Source organism: Vulpes vulpes, chromosome 13 (assembly GCF_048418805.1).
Source record: "Vulpes vulpes isolate BD-2025 chromosome 13, VulVul3, whole genome shotgun sequence".
Classification (NCBI taxonomy): Eukaryota; Metazoa; Chordata; class Mammalia; order Carnivora; family Canidae; genus Vulpes; species Vulpes vulpes.
This window is the reverse complement of record NC_132792.1, coordinates 97832951-97856070: the sequence shown is the minus strand read 5'-3', so window position 1 is coordinate 97856070 and position 23120 is coordinate 97832951. Positions and strand designations below refer to the sequence as shown.

At 36.7% G+C, this 23120-nt stretch overlaps 2 protein-coding genes across 9 annotated transcripts in view; one reads left to right on the top strand and one right to left on the bottom strand.

Moving 5' to 3' along the window:
* Window positions 1-4789, bottom strand: part of PSMA8 (proteasome 20S subunit alpha 8) — a 53846-nt gene extending 49057 nt beyond the window's left edge. The window contains exon 1 of the mRNA XM_026006506.2: window positions 4211-4789. Coding sequence (XP_025862291.2) covers window positions 4211-4777 — 567 coding nt within the window. The 5' untranslated portion in view covers window positions 4778-4789. The remainder of the gene's footprint in view (window positions 1-4210) is intronic.
* SS18 (SS18 subunit of BAF chromatin remodeling complex) overlaps window positions 4362-23120 on the top strand; it is an 81625-nt gene continuing 62866 nt past the window's right edge. The window contains exons 1-3 of one of the 8 annotated variants that reach the window (XM_072735129.1): window positions 4362-4674; window positions 7853-7929; window positions 16337-16421. In XM_072735129.1, the coding sequence (XP_072591230.1) occupies window positions 7853-7929; window positions 16337-16421 (162 nt within the window). In that variant the 5' untranslated portion in view covers window positions 4362-4674. Of the gene's footprint in view, window positions 4675-4780; window positions 5185-5656; window positions 6084-7852; window positions 7930-16336; window positions 16422-23120 lie in introns of those variants that run through there. The other 7 variants (XM_072735131.1, XM_072735127.1, XM_072735132.1 and 4 more) reach the window with 7 other exon arrangements.

The following is a 23120-nucleotide window of genomic DNA, read 5'->3' as shown; positions in this document are numbered from 1 at the left end:
GTATCATTTGTATTCCCACTAGCAATATATGAATGTTCCTAGTTGTTCCACATACTTTCCAAAATGTGATGATGTCACTCTTTTTAGATTCTGGCTGTTTTAGTGGGTATGTGGTGGTGGTTTCTCAGTGTGGCTTTAATTTGCATTTCCACGATGATTAATGATGGAGAGCAACTTATTGTGTTTATTGGCCACTTGTATATGATCATTCTAAAATGCCTCTACGTCTTCTGTTCATTTTGTTAATAGGGTTGTTTGTCTTATTGAGTTGTAAGGGTTCCTTATATTTTCTAGAGACAAATTCTTTCTTTTAATGTTTCATAAATTCATATATTTTATCCCAGATGATAGCTTCCCTTTTCATTTTCTTATATCTTTCAAGAGCAGAATTTTTAATTTTAATAAAAATTTATCAAATTTTTCTTTCATGCTTCTTGCCTTTTGTGTCATATCTAAGAAATAAATGCTTCACACAGGGTCATAAAGATTTTCTATTTGTTTTTCTGTAGAATTTTTGTAGTTTTGCTTTTAAAATTTAGGTCTATAATCTATTTCAATTTAACACTTGTGTATATGTGAGGAAAAGGTCAAAGATAATTTTTAAAAACAAGGGTATCAAGCTGTTCCAAAACAATTCTTTCTCCATTGAAGTATCTTGGCCATCTGTATTAGTTTCCTAGGGCTGCAGTAATCATCACAAACATGGTGGTTTAAAATAATAGAAATTTATTCTCTCACAATTCTGGTGGCCAGAAGGCTGAAATCATGATGTTTGCAGGATTGTACCATAATATTATGCTATTATTTTTCTTTTAAAGAAAATATATAACAAATATGATTGCTAGTTTACTTTAATATAAGAACAATAGTTTGTAACATACGGAATAGGTATTCCATAGAATATTGACCAGTATTTTAGTGCACATTGCCCAATTCAACCATAAATAATACTAGATAGGAAAAAACATTGTATTAGTTTTCTATTGCTGTTCTAACAAATCATGACCAATTTAATGGTTTAAAACAACAAATTTATTATCATCAAGTTTTAGAGGTCAGATGTCTAAGATGAACCCCTCTATATGATGAACCCCGGCTATAATTAAAGTGTTAGCCGGCTGTGTTCCTTTTGGAGGCTCTAGGGAAGAATCTGCTTGCTTTCTCCATCTTCCACAGGCGGCAGCAGTATCATGCCATAAGGTGGAAGAACTGTGCATTTGTCATAGTAAGTTATGACTGAATATAGCTTCACATAGAAACTTTTTTTAAAAAAAGCAATACTTTCTTATAACATTATACCCCCAAATATATTTGATTCAGCCCCTCCTTAATTCATTCAATGTTTGATACTGTAAAAAGAGGTAGAAATGCCCCAGATAGACTTTGTTGTAGTCTACTTTGAATGAAGTGTTCTGGAGTATTGAAAATATAGTCTTCTGGGGGAGAATTGGGAAAGGTGATTTGTTTTTGCCTAGAATAATGATTATAGATAGTTGCTGTTCTCCTTATAGTTTTGAAGTCTGTGGAAGCCACAACTCAAAATGACTCACTAAATGCCATGGAGACAGTGAGTAGAAATATTTTGAAAGATACTACCTGAGGGGTTTTGCTCTGAGCCCAATTATGAGCAGACAGGCTTGTCTATGCCTCCCCAGGTATTCAAGGAATTTATGGCAGCACAGGGGCTTCAAATGCAAATTCAATAGTATGGATACTCTATTAATTATAAAACAATAAGTATTAAAAATGCATATAAAAGTAATCTCAGTTATCTATACATGTATATTTTTTGTGGATTAAGATAATATTTAATGCCATGATTATAGTTTTACAAAATATTGAGCATATTCCTGGAGCATCTTATCCATTTGGTGAAATACATTTAAGGAATACAAACAAATTCATGTAATACAAATAAAAAAATGGAAACATTTGAAAAATCAAATGTGGACAATTTCCTTACTTTTCTTGCATGTGTCTACATTCATTAGTGTAAATAACTGAGAATTGTTCATGCAGATTATTTTACTAATTCTAAACCACCGTGTATGCTCTTCTATTAGGACTATTCCTAATGTTGTTATATGACCTCAATTCCTTCTTCAGATGTCTCAGTCCAAGACTAAATAATGGGATTGATTTTTTTGGTTGGGGAAATAGTTGTCTGGGTAGCTCATTTTTAACTTCCTACAGTCATTTCTGAGACTTGGGTCAACTTCCCATCTTCATTCCCTGTTTTCTCCCAAACTAAATGCTGAGTACTCTTTAATCTTTTTCTCCTAAATCTGCTTCCACTCAGTCTATACTTTGGAATTCCTCTCTCCCCAAAACTAATGGTCAAATGAAACAGGATGGAAGCTTGAGAGTAACATAGGGTCCCTTTAAGGTGTCTTCTTTTATGGAGATCATTTTTATTCCTGGCTGGATCTTTACTCCAGTGCCCCCCTATTGATGTCCTGTGAGGGACACAGAAAATAATTTTTATGGCACACATGCCATCACAGAAAAGGCTGTGGTTATTCATGCCTATTACCCTGGGTCCTAACCTGCTACTCTGAAGGGATAAACACCTTGGGCTGACCTGTTACCTGTTTTCAGTTGATTTCTTCTCCTGCTGTTGGGGAGCTGTGATTTAGACAAAGAAGGTACTTACCTTTGGGTAACTCCTGGAATAAGCCTCTCCTTGGCATTTTTTTCTTTTTTTAACTGGAATATAGAAATTCAGACAACTATTCCCATTGGTTCATGTTGTTAAGATTTAGGTGCTATCTTCCAAGTAGACACAACTGGAACAGTAGGATTATGTTTCATTTTTCCTACTGAAATATTGCTCTTGACAATTAAGGCATTTTTTTAATTTTTAAAGATTTATTTTTTTGAGGGAGGGAGGGAAGAAGGGAGAGAGAGGGCACAGGAGCTGAGGCAGAGGGAGAAGCAGACAGAGAGGGAGAAGCAGACTCCCCTGCTGAGCAAGGAGCCGACTCTGGGCCCATCCCAGGACCTTGGAATCATCTAAGCCAAAGGCAGATGCTTAGCCAACTGAGCCACCCAGGTGCCCCTGAAGATTTTATTTTTAAGTAATCTCTACACCCAGTGTGGGGCTCATACTCACAAACCTGAGATCCAGTTGCATGCTCCACCCACTGAGCCAGCCAGGTACCCCAAGGTACTTTTGTGTAAACATCAAGGCATGATAATGTACATAAATGTTCAAAGCATTATTCGTAATAGCTGAAAAGTAGAAACAACCCAAATATTCATCCACTGATGATTGTTTTTTTCATTGATGATTTTTTAAATGCGGTATCCATATGGTGAAATACTATTCAGCCATAAATCATGCTCAGTGAAGACACAGCCGGGTGTTGGACATACTATATTCATGGTGGACAAGACTTAAGTTTCTGTTCTAAATTCAATAGTTGTTTTTCCAGTTTGAAGTGATTACCTTAAATCCAAATATAACAGTCCCCCCCCCCCCCGCCCAAGGTTTAGGGTAGTAAAAGACAAGAATTCTAAGAACTACAGTTAGTAGGAGTATAAATTCTCTTCCCTTTATTCTTAGGATGGCTTGAGTCTTTTTTATCCTTTAGAGGTCAGTTTAACAGAGAAGGCTTCTCCCCCTAACTCATGTTGAGTGCCTGCCGTTCTCTGTTCCTCGTTACCATCTAGTCTTTCTTAGAAGTTTACATATTTACATACTTGTTTCTAATCTGTCAGCCTTGTCAGAATATAAGCTCCATGAGAGCAGGTTCCATGTCCACCTTATCCCCGCTATATCCCAGGTGCCTCGCACACAAAACTACCAACGTTTGCTTAATCAAACTTAGGGCCTCTCGTGAAGAGCATATATTTGAAACAAAAACTTTAAAATATGCATTTTTTTCTTAGTTTTTTTCCCCAGTTTTATATGTAAATGAAAGAATTGTTTTTGAGCCTCATTACTGTTGGGCGACGGCTACGCCTTACAGAAACGTTTCCTTTGTGTTATATGGAAGTCCACATTTACAGAATAATTACACCCCCAACCCCCGCCCCTCCCCAGGGCCAGTACCTTACCCACATTTGACCCGTGTTCCTGCCATAGTTTGAGAGCTTTGGGATTTTTTTTTTTTCTTCCTCACACTGATTTGAACCCTGGCAGCTTGGGCCTAATTTACAAAGCAATCAAGTATATGACTGTAAAAGGAAAAACGTGAGGGTGCTCGACCTCAAAACTGAGTCCCGCAGCTCCACGTCCGACGAACTCGACGCGCGTCTGTGCCAGGGCTCTGCCCCAGGAGGCGGCCTGCCGTGGGCGGCCTCGGGGACCCGGCGCAGCCCGCCTTCTCCACTCGGGCCACGGGCCACGCTGACTTTCCGACTGTTGGGCGCGCCCGTGCGCGTGCGAGACTGCGGCCTCGGAGGTGCGCCTCCGGGGCGTAGCCGAGCGGTTTGAACCAGCGAATCCGCGCCCACCTACACCTTCCACCTTCCACCTCTGCTCCTCTCGGCAGATGCGGCGCCGGCTGGCTCCGACTCGCGGGTCCTGACCCGGTGCCGGGACAGCGCGGGGCGGGCCCTTCCTCCCGGGGGCGGGGGGGTGGTGAGGATGAAGTTGACCCAACTGAATCGGGTCTCGAGCCGAGCGCCGGAGCGCGGCCGGAGGGAGGCTCCAGCGCGCAGGAGAGGCAGGCAAGTTGCACCCGCGCGAAAGGGGCGGGCCGGCTCGGGCGGCTCGCATTTCCTGTGACAGGGTCTGCCCCAGCCTCTCCTTCTCCCGCGGCGGCGGGACCATTTCCTGAATCGCTGAAGCGGAGGGAGGACTGGGGCGCGGCCCTACCACTAGCTCAGACGGCGCGGGGGGGACGGCCCAGAAAAGGGCGGAGGACGGGAGGTCGGCCGCGAGCCGGGCAGCGCTGCGGGGGCTGCGGCTCCGGGTCACGCGCCGGCGCCCGGCTGCGATGCGCCCGAGTAAGTGCTGGAGGCCAGGCCGGCCGGCTGCTCGGTCGGCGCCGCAGCATCCCCCCTCCCCGCATTCCCGAGGTGGTTCGGCCCGAGAGGCCGGCGTCTCTCCCCCAGTTCGCCGTTCCCCCGGAGCGCTCGGGACTTGCCCGTAGTGGTGACGGCGGCAACATGTCCGTGGCGTTCGCAGCCCCGAGGCAGCGAGGCAAGGGGGAGATCACTCCCGCCGCGATTCAGAAGGTGAAGCCTCGCGGGGTCGGGGATGCCAGGCCCATCCTGCCCTCGGGAGCGCCGCCGGGGGCCGGCCCGGGAGTCGGCCGGGCGGGGGGCGGAGGCGGGCCTGCTGGGAGGCGGTCGCGTGTGGGAACCCGAGCCGCGGGCTGTGCCCGAGTGGGCGGCGGAAGGCGGCGAACCGCCCCCCCCACGCAGCCCTTGGCGCCTTTGGGCTCTCTCCGGCGGGCACAAAAGCCCAAGTAGCCGCCGCCGCATTTCTCCAGGGATGGGGCGGCGTTCGGGCGGCGGGGCGCGTGCGCCCGGCGGCGCCGACGGCCGCGCGGGGAAGGGCTGTGTGGGAGCCGGCGCCCCCCCGGCCCCGCGCGTCGCTCCAGAGTTACTTTGGCGCCGCCCCGCCCCGCCCCGCCCCGCGCGCCGCGGCCGCCTGCTGCACCCCCGACCTCGCGTCGCGGGAGGCCGAGGGGAAGTCGCAGCGTGGGTCGCCGCCCTCCGCCGCGCCGCGCCGCGCGCTCCCGCCGACTGGGGAGCTCCCGGGAGAACTGGGGGGGACGCCGCCAGCGCCCGAGGGGCGGGCGAAGGAGGCCCCTGTGGCCTCGGGGGGTCCCCTCCGACTTGCTCGTCCCTTCCGGATTCACGCCCCAGCCGTGTACATCTGCGGCGAGTCCTCACCGAGCGCCTGCGCTGGGCGCTGAGGCTACAGTGGTGAGCCGTGGTCCCTGCCCCCTTGCAACTCGGCGTCTAGCCCCGGAGACCACCCGGCAGTCGTGACCCATAACGCAAGTGGTGATCCCTGCACGGGGCGTGCGTCCCTCTTCGAGGGTGCTGCTGCCTCGGTCGCGGCTCCGCTAACTGCCAGTTAGGGACACAGACAAAGCTGCTTTATTGTCCGCTGCCCCTTGTTGCCGGTGAGCAAGGCAGTAATCTGAATTTTAGTCAGCCAGACTTTGAAAAGTTACTTGGTAAATTCGGCAGTTTACCTTAAGTATTGCGGTTCTGTTGTATCCTTTGGGATGAAGATGAAAACTGAAGAAAAGTCCACTTTTTCGTACCCCTCAGGCACCGTTGTATGCCGGCAGATTATGTTAACGGGCTTCTGTTGACTGTCAGCTTCTTTCTCGCGTGGCATTTGACATTTGCCCAACTGTTGCTTTATTTATTTATTTATTTATTTATTTATTTATTTTTGAACAAACCGGCCTGTCAGTGCCTGGAAGTGGCAGTAGTTTCATAGAGTGCGTTGGGCTAAGTCTGCAGCCTGGCAAACAGCTCCAAGTACATACACGAAGGACATGTTTCTGGAGGGATTCTTTTTTTTTTTTTTTTAATTATTTTTATTTTTGGACCGTAGAAGAGTCCTAAGGCTGGTTGGTTGGTTTTCAAAGAGTTTTTCCTGCATACATGTTAAGATATTTACTACCAATGATTACTCAGGAGATGCAGATCAATTAGTTTTCATTCTGAAATGAGAAAACGGATTCTAAATTAAGTGCCTTACTTTACAGTGTGAGAGATTGATGTTAGAAATGAGACATATTCTCCAGTGAAGTTTGTTAGGTTGAGTATTCAACTGAAGAGATTATGTTGTGAAATCATTAGATTGGACTAATGGATTTTAAAGACTTTTTTTTTCTTTTTTCTTTTCTTTTTTCTTTTTTGGCATCCGATGATTCTGTTTAGGAAATAACTGCACTTTTTGGAAGAGCGTGTCAATATATTTTTTTTTTTCTAGCAAGTGAATACTGTGATTCTTATGTGGGAAGAAAGTCACAAGATTCAGTGGATTTTTGTTTTTGATTAAAAGAGCTACATTAAGTTATTGAAGTAGAGTGATTATTGTATTATACTTTATGTTTATCGAGTCTTGGAAATTTAGGACAAGTTCAGGAGGAACATCTACTCCTGTCACTTGACCTTAAGATAAATCTGAGTCTTTAAAATTGTAAGGGATTTGCATAGGATTGTGAAGCTGGCACTAAAACTAAGTGGTCTTTTCATTACTATGTCAGTACTTTTCTCAGTGCCCCCTTACTTAGATGAATTATTTAATCCTTTAAGCCAATACTGCTTTGAATTGTTATAAGACAATAGAATGATAAGTTGATATGCTTTTTGTTTTTAAACTCTTGGGACAACTTAATTTATAAGGTAAGCTTGTAAAGTCTGTAACGAATACATATTCATAGAAATTATCGTATTTGATTATTCCATATTTGGAATATGAACCACAGAACCATACTGTATAACACTTGGAAACTAGCCAGCTATCTCCTCAAGCTTTATGGGCTTATATTTTCATGTATTCATTGTGGATAAGGACAAAATGTTTCTTTACTCCTGCAAAGCGTAAGAATGATGCAAAGTTAGCTTTGACCCTTACCTTTTAAGTCTTAACAGGCTAAATCTTATATTACAAGTAGCAGAAGTAATAAAATGTTTGAATACAAAAGAAACTCATTTGGGGCTTCAGGTAATAATTTAAGGGGAGAATAATTGGAATACAGTTCTTTGGAAATTACTGATTAAACATATCATTCCAGGGTTGTAGAATAAGACTTAAAAGAACTGAATAGATTCAGTTCCTATATGAATAAACATTTCTAGAAATATGAAGGACTTTAAAAAAATTTATGTGATGCACTACGTTTATAATAAACTTTTTCTAATTTTATTTCAGATGTTGGATGAAAATAACCATCTTATTCAGTGTATAATGGACTATCAGAATAAAGGAAAGACCTCAGAGTGTTCTCAGTAAGAATGATATGAAAACGTTTTTTTGTATTCATTTTTTTGTGTTGGTTAATTTTTTACTTTTCTTTTTAATAACAGCTTTATTTAGATATGATTCACATGTCGTACAATTCACTCATTTTAAGGTTACAATTTAAAGTTTTTGGTATAGAGTCGTGTCATCATCACTGCAGTCCGTTTTAGAACACTTTGATCATCTCCACCCTATGCCCATTAGCAGTAACTTTCCATTCCCACATCCTAATCCCTCACCCTCTGACGGCTGCTAATCTGCTTTCAGTCTGTGTAGACTGGTCTGTTATGGTCATGTCATATAAATGGCTTCATACAATATGTGGTCGTCTTTGAGTTCTTTTCCTTAGGATAATATTTTCCAGGATTCATCAGTGTTGAAACATGTATCAATACTTCCTTTCTGTTGCTGAATAATTTTTCATCGTATGGTTGTACCATGTTTTATTTATCCATCAGTAATAGATATTTGTGTTTTCATTTCTTGGCTATTATGAATACTTCTATGAACATTAATGTACATTTTTTTGTTTGACTTTTCCTGATTTTTACAAAAGAAAAATTTGTTCTTTGGGATGCAGTGGATTTTTTTCTTCTTTCTTTCTTTTTTTTTTTTTTTCTTTTTAAATACTTATCCTGTATTGTAAAATAATGACTTCAAATTTGTGGGTAGTCTGATCTGTGGAAAAGTTAGCTCTTCACACATATAGGATATTTAGTGAACATCTGTATATGCAGTTGAGAAAGCAAGGCTTATATCTAATAAATAGAGAATGGTTATCATTCATAAAAACCAAACTTGTAATTTTAGTGATGTGTCAGCAGTAAATGGTATCTTTAATAGAATCCAACGTAGCGGAACAAGTTGAATGTTTTATCGAAAGTCTCTAGAATAGTGCTGTCGAGTAGAAATATATTGCAAGCCACATATGTAATTTTACATTTGCTGGTAGACACATTAGATAAGTAAAAGGAGACAGGAGAAACTAATTTTAATAATATATTTTACTTAAGCCATTATTTCCAAAAAGTATCACTTTAGTACATAATCAGTATAAATATATTAATGAGACAGTTTATATTCTTTTGTTTCATACCTAGTCTTTGGAATCTCTTGCGAATCTTGCTCTAATAACACATCATTTTGAACTAGCCACATCCTGTGCTACCAAGTGGCAACTTTACTGGACAGTGCAGCTCTAAAATCTTTTATTCCCACCATTGTTTTGTAACGTATCTGTCTTTACTAGAGACCTCACCGGTCTTTTCTCAAATAGATTATCCCAGCAGCCCAGAGTCTTGCCTCTGCATGTGCTTTCCTGCTGGGCTGAACTTTTGCTATCACTTGATTCCCCTTTATCTAATTTCGAGTCTCTCTTGGTTACTTGGTCTTTTTCTTTGTTGTTTTCATATCATTTTTGAAATGAAAAAGTCATGTAGGGTCATTATAAAAAGAAAATCATAACGTATAAAAGTTGGTAGAGAGAAAAGCAAGTCATGTTTTACCTTCCACTCATATGGTTCTCCCCTCTCCACAGGGGTAACCACTTTTAATTGTTCAGTACCTATCCTTCTAAACATTTTTTTTTTTGTGCATTTGCATACAATGACATTCATGTCTATAAATAGATTTATTTACGTATTTATTTATGTATTTATTTATTTTTAACAGATTTTTTTTTTTAAGATTTTATTTATTTATTAATGGGAGACACAGAGAGAGAGAGAGAGAGAGAGAGAGAGAGGCAGAGACACAGGCAGAGGGAGAAGCAGGCTCCCTGCAGGGAGCTCGATGTGGGACTCGATCCCGGGACTCTAGGATCACCCCCTGGGCTGAAGGCAGGCACTAAACCTCTGAGCCACTCAGGGATCCCGTATAACTATATAAATACATTTAGATAAATGTTTTGTATTTAATAGGTTAGAATTTTATAAATGGGCTGTCTGGGTCAAAGATCATGCAGATTGCCAAATTACCTTGCAAAAAGGTTATATTGGTTTTCTTTCTTCCAGTCAGATTTCAGAGCCTTGGTTTTCAGCATCCTCTGCCAGCATTGGAGATTAGTAGTCTTTCAAAAATTTTTGCATATCTGGTTGGTGAAAAGTGGTATCTTTTCTAAAACTTTTTATTTTGAAATAATTTCACTCTTGAGAAAAGAAAGTCTTAAAGAATCAGGGATGCCAGCTGTTGAGCGTCTGTCTTGGGCTCAGGGTGTGATCCTAGGATCCGGGATTGAGTCCCACATCGGGCTCCCTGCGAGGAGCCTGCTTCTCCCGCTGCCTTTGTCGCTGCCTCTTTCTCTCTGTGTCTTTTATGAATAAATAAATCTTAAAAAAAAAAAAAGGATAAGAAATTCCTGTATGCCTTAATTTTCATTTTCTTCCCAATATCATTCATATCTTCTCCATATTGTTTCACAGAGACATTTAATAATAGGTTGCACATGACTTTTTCTTATGTTCAATTACCTGTGTGTATTTCATAAAATCAGACATAACTTCTTAAATAATCAGTATAAATGTTAGAATTAAAAATAGAATTATCTTCAGACCTCTTTAAAATTTTGCCGCTTGTCCCATTAATATACTTTTTTCAGGTTTAGGGTCCTGTGCAGGATCAGATGTTGCATTTAATTGTCACATGCCTTGATTATACCTTTGATCTGAAACCATTCTTCAGTCTGTTATCTTTCATGTTGTTGATGTTGAAGAATACATAGCGTTTATTTTGTGGAATGTCCCTCATTTTGGCTTTGATTGGTATTTCTCCTTGATTAGATTATGTTATGCACTTTTGGCAGGAGCATCACAAATAAATGGTGTTGTGTCCTTCTTGGTGCATTCTCAGATAGCTGTATGATAATGATTTGTCCTAGTATTTGTGAGAATCTTAATCAGTTACGGTGAGACCTGCCAGTTTATCAACTGTAAAGTTATTATTTTTCTCTTTTTAATTCATATGTATCTTCTTGGGCAAATACCTTGAGACATATACATAATGTTTCTTCTTGTACTTTAAAAAAATTATTTATTTTTTAATTTCAATTTTTATTATTTTTAAAAGATTTTATTTATTCATGAGAGACAGAGAGAGAGAGAGAGAGAGAGAGAGAGAGAGAGGCAGAGGGAGAAGCAGGCTCCATACAGGAAGCCTGACGTGGGACTCGATCCCAGGTCTTCAGGATCACGCCCTGGGCTGAAGGCGGCGCTAAACTGCTGAGCCACCCCGGCTGCCCCTCTTGTACTTTTTTTTTTAAGCATTTATTTAAGTATTCACCATCCAATGATCCTTGATTGAAACTGTTATTACTATGGTGGTTGCCAAATGGTGACTAAATCAGTCATTCCTTCTACATTTATTTGAAATCCTACTTTAAGGAAAACATTTCTCATTCTCTGCCCCCAATCACTCATTCATTTATTTATATCTGAATGGATTTATGGATTCTTACTATAATTCTTTAAGTTATAATGTTATCCTGTTTTCTTTTTAAGTTGTTCCTAATGTTGGCCGCTGGAGCCCCTCAAGCTGGCTTTTTGATTTATATTCATTATTTTTTGAGCATTTTTAAAAAATTTTCTTGCACTACAAAATGTTCTAGGCTTATCTTGTTCTTTTTCCTGTCCCATTTTGGAATTGCCTATGTCTTCAAGCCCTGGTTCTTTTTAGAGAATGATATTTAGAAACTTAGGTCTGAGTATTTTATTTTCTAGTCACTTGTACATTTTGCATCTTATATGACAATTTCCATTACTTTTATGTGTATTTATTCAGTGAGTCTTGTCTGTTTATATTTCAAAATATTCTCTAAAAATTAATTAATTAGCTGATCTATTCCTTAGTTTAACTATGGATAATCATCAGTGGTAAGGAGATCACTGCCTCGAATTGGCCATGGGATGATAAAAGTCAACAGGCTCTGATTAGGATACTTATTTTCACCTGTGGCTTTTTCAACTGTCAGAGGATTTTGTGGCATAGGACTGGTTCAGTTTCTTAAAGGACCCAGCAGTGCATGGCTTGGATAGAAAGTGTTCAGATCTAGAATGAGCCTTTCCAATTGAGTCAGAAGAAGTTTGTATTGCTTTATTCTTTATATTCTTAGCTTTTTTTGTGTATATATGATCATTTCTTCCTTCTGCATATTGGAATAGACTTCATTTTCTCACATATTTGGTGCAGATGGGGCTTACATTGATTTAGATATAGTCTTATATTTTGCTCTTCCTGATGGATTTAATTTCATTTTTAGAGTTCTTTAGATACTCTTTCTTTATCAAGTTGTTAGTGTTGGTTTGTGAGTAAAGAGAAAAAAATTCCTCCTCTCAACCTTAAATGTTCTCATTTCTTGCATTAGGAGAAAGCAAAGGAAAATGAAGAGGAACAGTAAACAACAGGCATCTAGGAACTGATAGTTCCAATTTTAATTAAACAATTCCTTAAGATGTGATAGCTTTGCTTGGAACAGTTATTTAATGTAAAATAACTTTTTTATGAAAGTATTATATGAATTATAGAAAATTTAAAGACACAGGTAACATAAAAATTACATAACAAACACTGTATCTCGCCATCTAAAGATTTTTCACTGGTAACATCTACATACATGTGCACACATTCCTTTTATGTTCAATAAAAGTAAATCACTTGTGGAGCTCTTATGCAAAAACCCTATTCCTTTTTAAATTCTGATATCATATGTGTGAGAATGTACTATTGCTCTGTTATAGTTTCTGAGTATTTTCTAAAATAACATATGTTTACTTAAATCAGACTTTATTTTTGTATTTCATTATAAGTACTTCAGAGTGTCCTATAAGTGATTTTCATGGAAAAAATTTGTATTAATCATTATATAGAAGAATGTGGTTTTAAATATCTAGTTAGGAAGATGACTTTTATTCTTTAAATTGTATTTCTGTTGTCTTATAAATCTAATCTTCACAGCTTCTTGGTAAAGGTTTTTGTTAAAAATGAGATCTGACTTTTTCAGATTCATTTTTTAATTATATGCATAAGTTTAACAGTGGATATTTTACCTTACTCCAGATAATTGATGTAGTGGTTCTTAGTGGAATCTTTGGGAAGTGGAACTGACCCTCATTTAATATGTTGATAATTATGGGTGTTTTGGATTATCTGCCACTATTTATTAGGAAGTTACCATCATCAAACATACAATGTTAAATATGTTTATATTTACCCTTGTTATTTATACTCAGTTTTCTTAATATAGACTGTTTTAGAGCTAATAAACATACATTAAAAAAACTAAATTGCTTCAGTGATAAATGTAATAGTATATACAGAGTAAATTTTCTGAGGAAAATGTTTAATATTTATAGAAGAATCTACTTTTTATTATTTCAGTAGAGTCCACTGAAGCCAGATTCTTCTGGAATGTTTGCTTATTGCTTTGTAGGTGATGTATACACAAACTTGTAAAAGAATATGAGTATATACTACTTTTTCAATAACTTTCATCTTTGAGTCTTAAATGATCTTAGAAAAAGCTTATTTTGATGAATGCTGTAGAAATAATGCAGTTTACAAGAAAGAAAACCTACTGAAGTTAGATAAGATACTTTATATTAGGTAAAATATTCGGGGCTCTTGGTGCAATTGGAGTAATTTGAATGGGTTTTTGGATTATATATTACTGTATTGATCTTAATTTTTTGTACAGTGGTTGCATATGGGAATTTCCTTGTTTTTGGGAAATCAACACTGAAGTGTTAGAAGTAGTGGAGTAATATGTCTGTAATGACTCTCAAAAGGTTTTTTAAAAAAAGCTGTTCTGAGTATGTGTGTGTGTGCTTGCTTGTGTGTACATATTGGTGTGTATGTTTACAAATGGAGTAAGACAAATGTGAAATGCCGGGGATCCCTGGGTGGCTCAGCAGTTTAGCGCAGCCTTCAGCCCAGGGCGTGATCCTGGGGACCAGGGATCAAGTCCTGAATCGGAATCTCTGCGTGGAGCCTGCTTCTCCCTCTGCCTGTGTCTCTGCCTCTCTCTCTGGAATAAATAAATAAAATATTTTTTTAAAATGTGAAATGCCAAGGATTGGGGAGGGTGAGGGAAAGATATTTGGGAATTCTTTATACTGTTCTTAAAACGTAAGTTTAAGATTATTTCAAAAATAAAAGTTAAAAAGATTTAGTTTGGGGAAATGTCCTAAAACTGAAGTACTCCATAAAAGATGCTGTATTTATAGATATTTAGAACTACAAGGGACTTTGGAGATCTATTTTTAACTCCCATTATTTTACAAAGGAGGCCTTAGGAGCATGGCAGATTAGATTTAACAGTATTTTAAGATGGACTTGTTAAGTACTAATCAGCATGACTAAAATTTTTTCTTAAAGGGTCATGAGGAAGCCATAGTCTCTTAGTAAGGTTTGTTATTTTTATTTTTGCAGGGTGGTCAGCAAATTTCATATCTGAATACTTTAAAGCCATATTCTCAGAAAAGACACTTCAAGGAGTAGACTTTGAAGTGGATTTCCTGTTCTAATTAAAAATGGCTGAATAGTTTTAAAAAATGGCAAGATTTTGGAACCCTATACCTTAAATTCCATTCAGGATCTTCACAGAATAATGAAATGGTTCCAGCTAGTGGTGCCTGTGAATTTTGACAACATAATTAATCATTATGAATAATTCAGTACAATACAATAACTCCTGGTCCTCTTTTGTCTGAGGATCACTGTAACAAACATTATATCATGTCTAATTGAGCAACATAGAGTAATATGTGAGGAGGAACATTAAGATTCTAAACTTGTTTTTTAACAGCAAAGTCATAAAAGGAAACAAACACTTTGGGAAGTGTTGGTTATGTCTGTTACCTTGATTGGGGTGATGGTGTCACAGGTGTTTTCATATGTCCAAACTCATCAAATTGGACAAGTTAAATATGTGTCGTTCTTTTTTATATTGGTTATACCTCAATAAATCTGTAAAAAATAAAAAATGAGCATAAACGTTAGGAAAATCAAGGGTCAGTGAGAAGTTGTTTTTCCTCTAATAAGAAAAAAGTAGTGAAACCAGTTCTAATAGAAAAAAATAATGCTGCAAAAAATTTCCTAGGATTCCTTATGTGATATATAGATAATGATTTTATATGTGATCTGTATTATTATTTAAAGATTTTATTTATTTATTCATGAAAGACACAGAGAGGGAGAAAGGCAGAGACATAGGCAGAGGGAGAAGCAGGCTCCATGCAGAAAGCCCAATGTGGGACTCGGTCCTGGGACTCCGGGATCACATCCTGAGCCAAAGGCAGACGCTCAACTACTGAGCCACCCAGGCATCCCTGAGATCTGTTTTAGAAGACTTTATTTAGCTGAATAAAATTCTTTTATCTTATTTTCATTATTTTAATTTGTATATAATGTTCCTAGGTAAACAAAATTCTAAAACAGCCTAACAATTTAGTATAGGATTTATAAGTTTTTATTTGGAGGGTTTACAAACATTAGTAACTGAATCACTACCAATTTGCAGAGTCAGCAAAACTAATTCATAAGATTACAGTGAGCATGTTTAACCACTTTGTTGCAGTAATGAGAATTTGCTTTGTTTTATAAAGCTAATTCTTAATGGTATTAGTGTCCAGTTATTTTGTCTCATATTACATATATGTGTGTGTGTGTGTGTATGTGTGTGTGTATATATATATATATATATATGTATATATATATATAAAATTTGTAAGTAAACATGTTTGTTATCTTCTTTAATGCTGAGCCCTAACAGATGGGCAGCATAACTGTAGCAGGCATAAATTGTTGGTCACTGCTGCCAGAGAAAGAAAAAGTTTATGTGATTTCTGCCTCCTTCCTGACATTTTCTGTAGAGCTTTTTCCCTTGACTTGGGTTTGAGGGTTTTGGCAATATGAAATTGGCAGGGGGGGAAGAGGAGTAACATGTCAGTTTTGTTGAATTCCTTCATTCTAGGTCTCTTTTTGGAAAGCATATGTGCAGTGTATAGAGCTGGTACATATCTCAGTAATTCCATTTCCTGAGCTGCACAAATATTGTACATGTTACTAACTTTTCAAAACCTCATGTGTCTCATCTGTAAAATGAAGAAAGTAAGAACTTTTACCTCATTGTGGGTTTGAGAATTGACTGAAACATATGAGTATATAAAACAACTATAACAATATCTAGCACATGGTAAACTCTTTATGTGTATTATTATCTTTGAATGTATTTATTATTTGGAATTATTTTGCAGAGGAACTAGGAAAAAATTGAAGTGCTATTGATGTTCAGGTAACATAAATCTTTTATTAAACCTGGGAAATAATTAGAATGCTAATTTGTATTGAAGCAGATAGGAAGAAAATTATTTTTAAATATTGATATTTGTTTTGTTTTAATAGGTATCAGCAGATGTTGCATACGAACTTGGTCTACCTTGCTACAATAGCAGATTCTAATCAAAATATGCAGTCTCTTTTACCAGCAGTAAGTACCTTTAAAATAGTATAAAGTAGACAAAATCTTTTAGACTTATGTACAGGATAACACATTTTTGTTTAGTGATTTTTAAGTTTTGTTTAGTAAATTCTGCCCTTTGCGAACATAAGGGTATTCTTCTATATGATCTAAAAGCTTCATTGTTTTGCCTTCATATTGAATTTGAGTTAATTCACCTAGAATTGATTCCCTCCCTGAAGAAGTTATATCCATCCATCCATTTACCCACATACCCACCCACCGACCTACCTACTTATTTAATTATTTTCATCTATAATTGCAGATAAAATTTATGAGTAAGTCTATAGTATTTCAAAGCAAAACCCAGGCATCATATACTTTCCTTGGCAAATACTTCAGTATGCATCTTAGCAGAGAAGAAGCATTATTCCACCCAAAAGATTAACCAGAATTTCTTAACGTTTTATCATACCCAGGCTATCTTCAGTTTTCATTGATTATCTTAAAAGCACCCAAATGTTTGTTTATTTTATTTTATTTTATTTATTTTATTTTATTTATTCATGAGAGACACAGAGAGAGAGACAGAGAGACAGAGATAACAGGCAGAGGGAAAAGCAGGCTCCATGCAGGGAGCCTGATGTGGGACTCGATCCCAGGCCCCCAGGATCACTCCCCGGGCTGAAGGCAGCACTAAACTGCTGGGCCACCAGGGCTGCCCACACCCAAATGTTTAAACGATTGTTTGCTGCAGAATCCAGACAAGATCCACATGTTGCATTGGTTGATACATGTCTTAAGTTTCTTTTAATCTATATCAATTTATCTTTTTTATTCTGTTTATTTGTTGAAGAAACTGGGTCATATTTATAGAGTTTCTCACATTCTAGATTTGGCTAATTGTATCCTCATGGTCCTTTAATGTGTTCTTCCATTTCATCTCTTATTTCCTATAAACTGGTAATTAGGTAGAGAGGCTTGATTAGGGTTAGGTTTTGTGTTTTGTGTTAGGAATATTTCATTGAGGGGCACCTGGGTTGCTCAGTCAATTAAACATCTGACTCTTGATCTCAGTTCAGATATTGATCTCATGGTCATGAATTTAAGCCTTGAGTTGAACTGCACTTGTCTATTGTATCACATCAGGAGGAACATTTTGGTTGTTCCATTTTTAGTAATGTTAAGATGGGATGGGACCTCTGGTTGTTCCATTTTTAGTAATATTAAGATGGGATAGAATGTCTGGCTGGCTCACTCGGTAGAACATGTGACTCTTGATCCCAGGGACGTGAGTTCAAGCGCCAGTTTGGGGCGTGAAGTCTATTTAAAAAAAAAAAAAATGGGTCCATGGGTACAGTTGATACTGGCCTGATGAATCTATTATAAAGTTCCCCATCAACCTTTGACTTAATGGTTTTAGCAGTCATTAATACTTGTTGATCAGATCTATTATTTCACATTGAGATCATGATGAATTTCTAATTTTATAGTTCCTCCTGCATTTATTAGCTGTACTTTTAAAAAAGAAAAACTTCTTTCCTCAAGTATTTGGTTATTCTGAGATAGAGAGTCCCTATATGAGAATCATGATTAAAGATTGGTTTCTATCCTCTTAATCAGTTTTCAAAATAACAAGCTGGCCCCTAGCAATCTGACCAGTGATATTTTTTTTATTGTCATCTAAACATTCATGTTTTTATATTTTTAAAGTGTGTAAGTCCATTGCATCATTCTTTTTGATACTTCAGGTTGTCTCCTCTTTGGTCAGTGAGAGGCTGTTCATTTGGCTGCTGTGTCCATCTGACATGATTCAAGTATTATTGTACAGCTTCTATTCTTTCAGGATTTGAGAGAGCTGTGACTATATTTTCTGCCCCGGAACTATTCTGCCTCAGCTATTTTTTTCAAGCAGCACTTTTTTCACTGGGAATTGATACCTAGAGACCCCAATTTGGATGTTTGGGGCATTCGTTATTACTGGGGTTTCTTTGTTTTTTTTGGTATTTTTGGTGAATAGAACTAATAAACATGTTTTTTAGAGAAAGAAATAACATGTTGAATTAGTGATATTTCCCTTCAGGAATTAGCTTTGATTTTATATATTATTTCTTGTGTCTTATTCTAAGAATCTTGGTACCATAATGGCATTATCATGGTTATTTATTTGCTTTATACATGTATAAAGTAATTTCAGTTTAACAATACCAAGAATGCCACTAATAAGATGATGTTTGTCTTTAGGGTATTTCCCACTGGGAATATATAATCAATACATTTCTTTTTGAATCTGAAATAATTCATATGATTATTACTATGAATTTGATTACTAGCTAGGTGGAATTTGTTTTTGTGAATGGTGTGAGAAGTGGGTTCAATTTCATTTGTTTACGTACGGGTAGATTTCTGTCCCAGCATTATCTGTTGGAAAAAGAAAACAATGACTTTTCTGTATTTTGTCAGGCCACCCATATGTGTGGTTCTCTGTCTGATCTCTATTCTGTCCCATTGGTCTGTTTTATAAATTCCACTATCTTGTCACACTTGTCATAGTCTTCTAAATCTTGATGTATGTTAGAGAGGTTCTTTACTACTTAATGTTTTTCAAGAATATCATGGCTATTGGTCCTTTGCATTTCCATATATGCTTAAAAACCAGCATGCCCAACACAATCCTGTTGTGATTTTCATTGAGATTCTCTTGACTCTAAATTAATTTGGGGAGAATTTATATCTTCACAATACTGAGTGTGTCAAATCATGATCATTGCATATATTTTCATTTTTTTTAATCCTGTAAATATCTTTCAATGAAGTTTTATGATTTCCCTGCAGAGGATTTGCACGTCTCCCAATGGACTCACTGTTAGGCACCTCATATTTTTTGAGGCTGTTTTAAGAGTCTTTATTTTTTAAGTTTTATTTTCTAACTGCATTTGCTGTTTACATGGAAATGCGCAATTGATACTGAGTTTCACAGTCTTGTTCAACTCTTATTTCTAACAATTTTTCTGTAGATACCTTCTATTTTCTGTATTCACGAACATATTTGTGAATAATGAGTTTTGTTTCTTTCTTGCCAATCCTTACATCTTTTATTTCTTTCTCTTGCCTTACTTTTCTGGCTAGGACCTCCACTACATTCCCGAATAGAAGTGGTGATAGAGGACAACTTTATCTTGTTCCTGATCACAAAGGGAAAGCTTTCACTCTTTGACCATTAATAAGTATGATGTTTGCTGGAGTTTTTTGTAGATGCCTTTTATCAGATTAAGGAAGTTCCCTTCTGTTTCTGTTGTGCTAAGTAAGAGTTTATATCTTGAATGGATGTTAAATTTTATTAAATACTTTTATTGCATTTAATGAGATGATCATAATTTTTCTTTTAATCTGTTAATGTGGCGAATTACATTGATTTACTTTTTAATGTGCAATCAATCTTGCATTCTTGTAATTAACCTTTTTCATGGCCCACTTGGTCATGATCTTTGGTTTGGTTTGGTTTGGTCATGGTCTTTAAAAAAATTGATGTATTCAGTTTGTTAAAATTTTGATCACAATTTTTATGTCTTTGTTCTTGAGTGTAATTGACCTTTAATTTTCCTTTTTTATAATGCATTTGTCGGGGTTTTATTTTGAGGTTATTTTGGTTTTATAAAATGAACTGGAGAATGTTCCTACTTTTTCTTATCTGGAATAATTTGTATGATAGAGCTATTGTTCTTAAATGATTGGTGTACTTCTTTAGAAAAGCCATGAGAGTCTGGAGTTTTCTTTGTGGGAAGGCTTTTGTTTACTAACTCAATTTCTTTATTGGTCTTTGGACAATTTAAAACATATATTTTGTGAGTTGCCTATTTTGGTAAATTGTGCTTTTTAGCATTTACTAAATTTTCAAATTTATTGCCGTAAAGTTCATGAAATAATCTTGTCTTTCTAATGTCCTCAGCATCTATGGTGATATTTTCTTTTTTATTTTTTAATATAGTTTATTTGTGCCTTCTCTTTTAAAATGTTTTGATATTCTTGCCAGTTGTTTATCTTTTTTTTGTCTTTTCAAGGAATCAATTTTTGACTTTTATTTTTGCTGTGACAGCATTTCTCAAACCTCTTGTTCTCAGAACCCCATTATACTTAAAAATTATTGAGGACTCTGAAGAACTTTATATGGGTTATATATATATATTGATATATTTGTAAATTTTCCTCAGTTTTTAAATTAAGACTGAGAAAGTTTTCAAGTGTTTATCAGCTCATTTAGAATGAACAATAATGAACCCATTACATGTTAATGTAAATAATGTTCTTTAAAGGAAAAATAACTCTTTTAGAACAAGTTTAAGTAGGAAAGGAATAGCATTGTTTAATAATTTAGCACATTTCATTTAAATGTCTGACTTAATTAAAACAGGTATATTCTCTTATGTTTCTGAATTCAATCTGGTATAAAATGTCTTGGTTGAAATAGAAAAAAATCCTTTTCACTCAGATATGGAATTGGAAAAGGGAAAACTATTTTAATAGTGTTTTCATATTGTTGTACAATAATCTTCTTTGATAGTACAGCGGATTTCAACAAGTGTTTCTAAAGGTTTTTTGCGATACGGAATCTGAAACAATATCAATAGATTTTTCTTATTCTGGTATATTAGAGTTCATTGGTCTGTCCTGCATTTTGGATGGATCTTCTATCATGTATAATTTTGTAACATGCTTTGGTCATTTGGAAAATAGAAGTGCATTGAGTTATGTACATCTAAATATTTACGTATTTCATTATATGATACCAAAAACGGTTTTTGGTATCACCACCAGTCTCATCAGAAGTTAAGTATTGGGATGCTGTCAAACTCAAGATGGTAGATAGAAGTTTGCCAAATTCCCAATTCTTGCTTGAAAATTCAAACTTAATCATTGGCAAGAAATGCTGTCAGTTATTTTCCAGGCTTAATGTGTTAATTTTTGAGCAAATGTCTGCCAGAAACCCAAGTCTGGGTAAGTCTAGTTTGTCTAGCAGTAGTTCTTTGAATTAAAAATGGAGTTCCATAAAAACTGTGTGGATCAGCAAGCAACTCAGTCACAAAGTGCGTTTATCTTACTTTGATTTGCAACAGATACGTTTGTTACTTTCTTATTTTGTCCCAGAATATTCAACTGACATAGAGAATTTAACAAATGAGTAATTTTTACTGTTTCATCAAGGACGTTCTTAAGTGAAGTGACTTTTTTTTAACTGCTAGTCTAGCAGTCAATAAATAATACAGTGATTTACTGTAGAATTTGGTGCCTTCATTCATGCCAAAACTCTGGCAGTTAAACCCACTTTCTTACTTTTGCACCATTGTTTTAAATATCAACATGGCATAAAAGTATTGTTATGAAAATAGGTTGACATTTTGGACTCTGAAAGAGTCTTGAGAACTGAGAACCATCTTTCGTGAACTACTGCTCTTTTGTGTGTTTTTGAGTGTGATTAATTTCTGATCTTGTCTTTTTATTTCCTTTTACTTTTATTGTATTTTGCTGTTCTTTTTCTGAGTTTTGAGATGAATGCCTACTTTATCAGTTTTCATGTAATGCTAATATATACATTTAAAGGCATAAATTTCCCATTAGTCATAGTTCTATATTTATATTTGTTCAGTTCCAAATATTTTCTAATTTCCAGTGTTATTTCTTCTTTATACATGGGTTGACAAACATACTTTCTAGTTTTCAAACATATGGAAATTTTATCATTTTCTTTTTATTAATGATTTCTAACATTATTGCATGTAGTTACATAACATTTTCTATGATTCAGTTCTCTGGAATTCTTTGAGGTTTGTTTTATATTGAAGCATATGGTCAGTCTTTACAGATGTTCTATGTGTACTTAAAGAGAATGTGTATTTAGCCCCTGAAAGCCTGTATATGTTTATTGGGTCAAGTGTGGCCATCTTGTTTGAATCTTCTATAGCTTTACTATTTTTAACTTTTCTGATGCTTTGTTATGTCAGTTACTGAGAGATGTATGTTTAAAATGTATAATTGTGGATTATATCTTTTTCTTATAACTCTTCCAAGTTTTTTCTTAATATGACATTTTGCGACATTGTTAGTAAGTGCATATATACTTTAGAACATTTACAGCTTTCTGGTTCTTTGTAACATTTGTCATTATGAAGTATTCCCCTCTTTATGTCTAATAATTGCATTTTGTCTTAATGTCTACTTATCTGATATTAGAATAGCTCAGTTGGTTTTCTTTAGTGTTTGCATGGTATATTCACCTTTCTATTTCCTTGTATTACAGGTAATGTTTTATGAATGGCATGTAGGTTTTAAAAAAAATCCAGTCTAGCAATCTTTTAATTGGAACATTAAATCTATCCGTTTATATTGAATATAATCAATCACTCATGTATCTAAGTTTAAAGTTACCATCATACAGTGTACTTTGTATTATCTGTTCTATATTCCTTTTTTCTTTTAGAGAAACAAAAGCCTTTTATTTTTGTTCTTTTTTTCTCTTCTAGTTTGGAAATTATGTACTTAAAGACTTAATATCTTTTCAGTGGTTTGCTCTTAGTGTTATCATTGTTACCATTTCTCATGCTTTTCATTTCTCCCTTCATTTACCACCTCTTTTCTCAGATCATTTTCTTTCTCTTCCCTAAAGAACATATTTTAGTATTTTCTTTAGGACTGATTTGCTTGTGACAAATACCTTAGGTTTGTTTGTTGTTT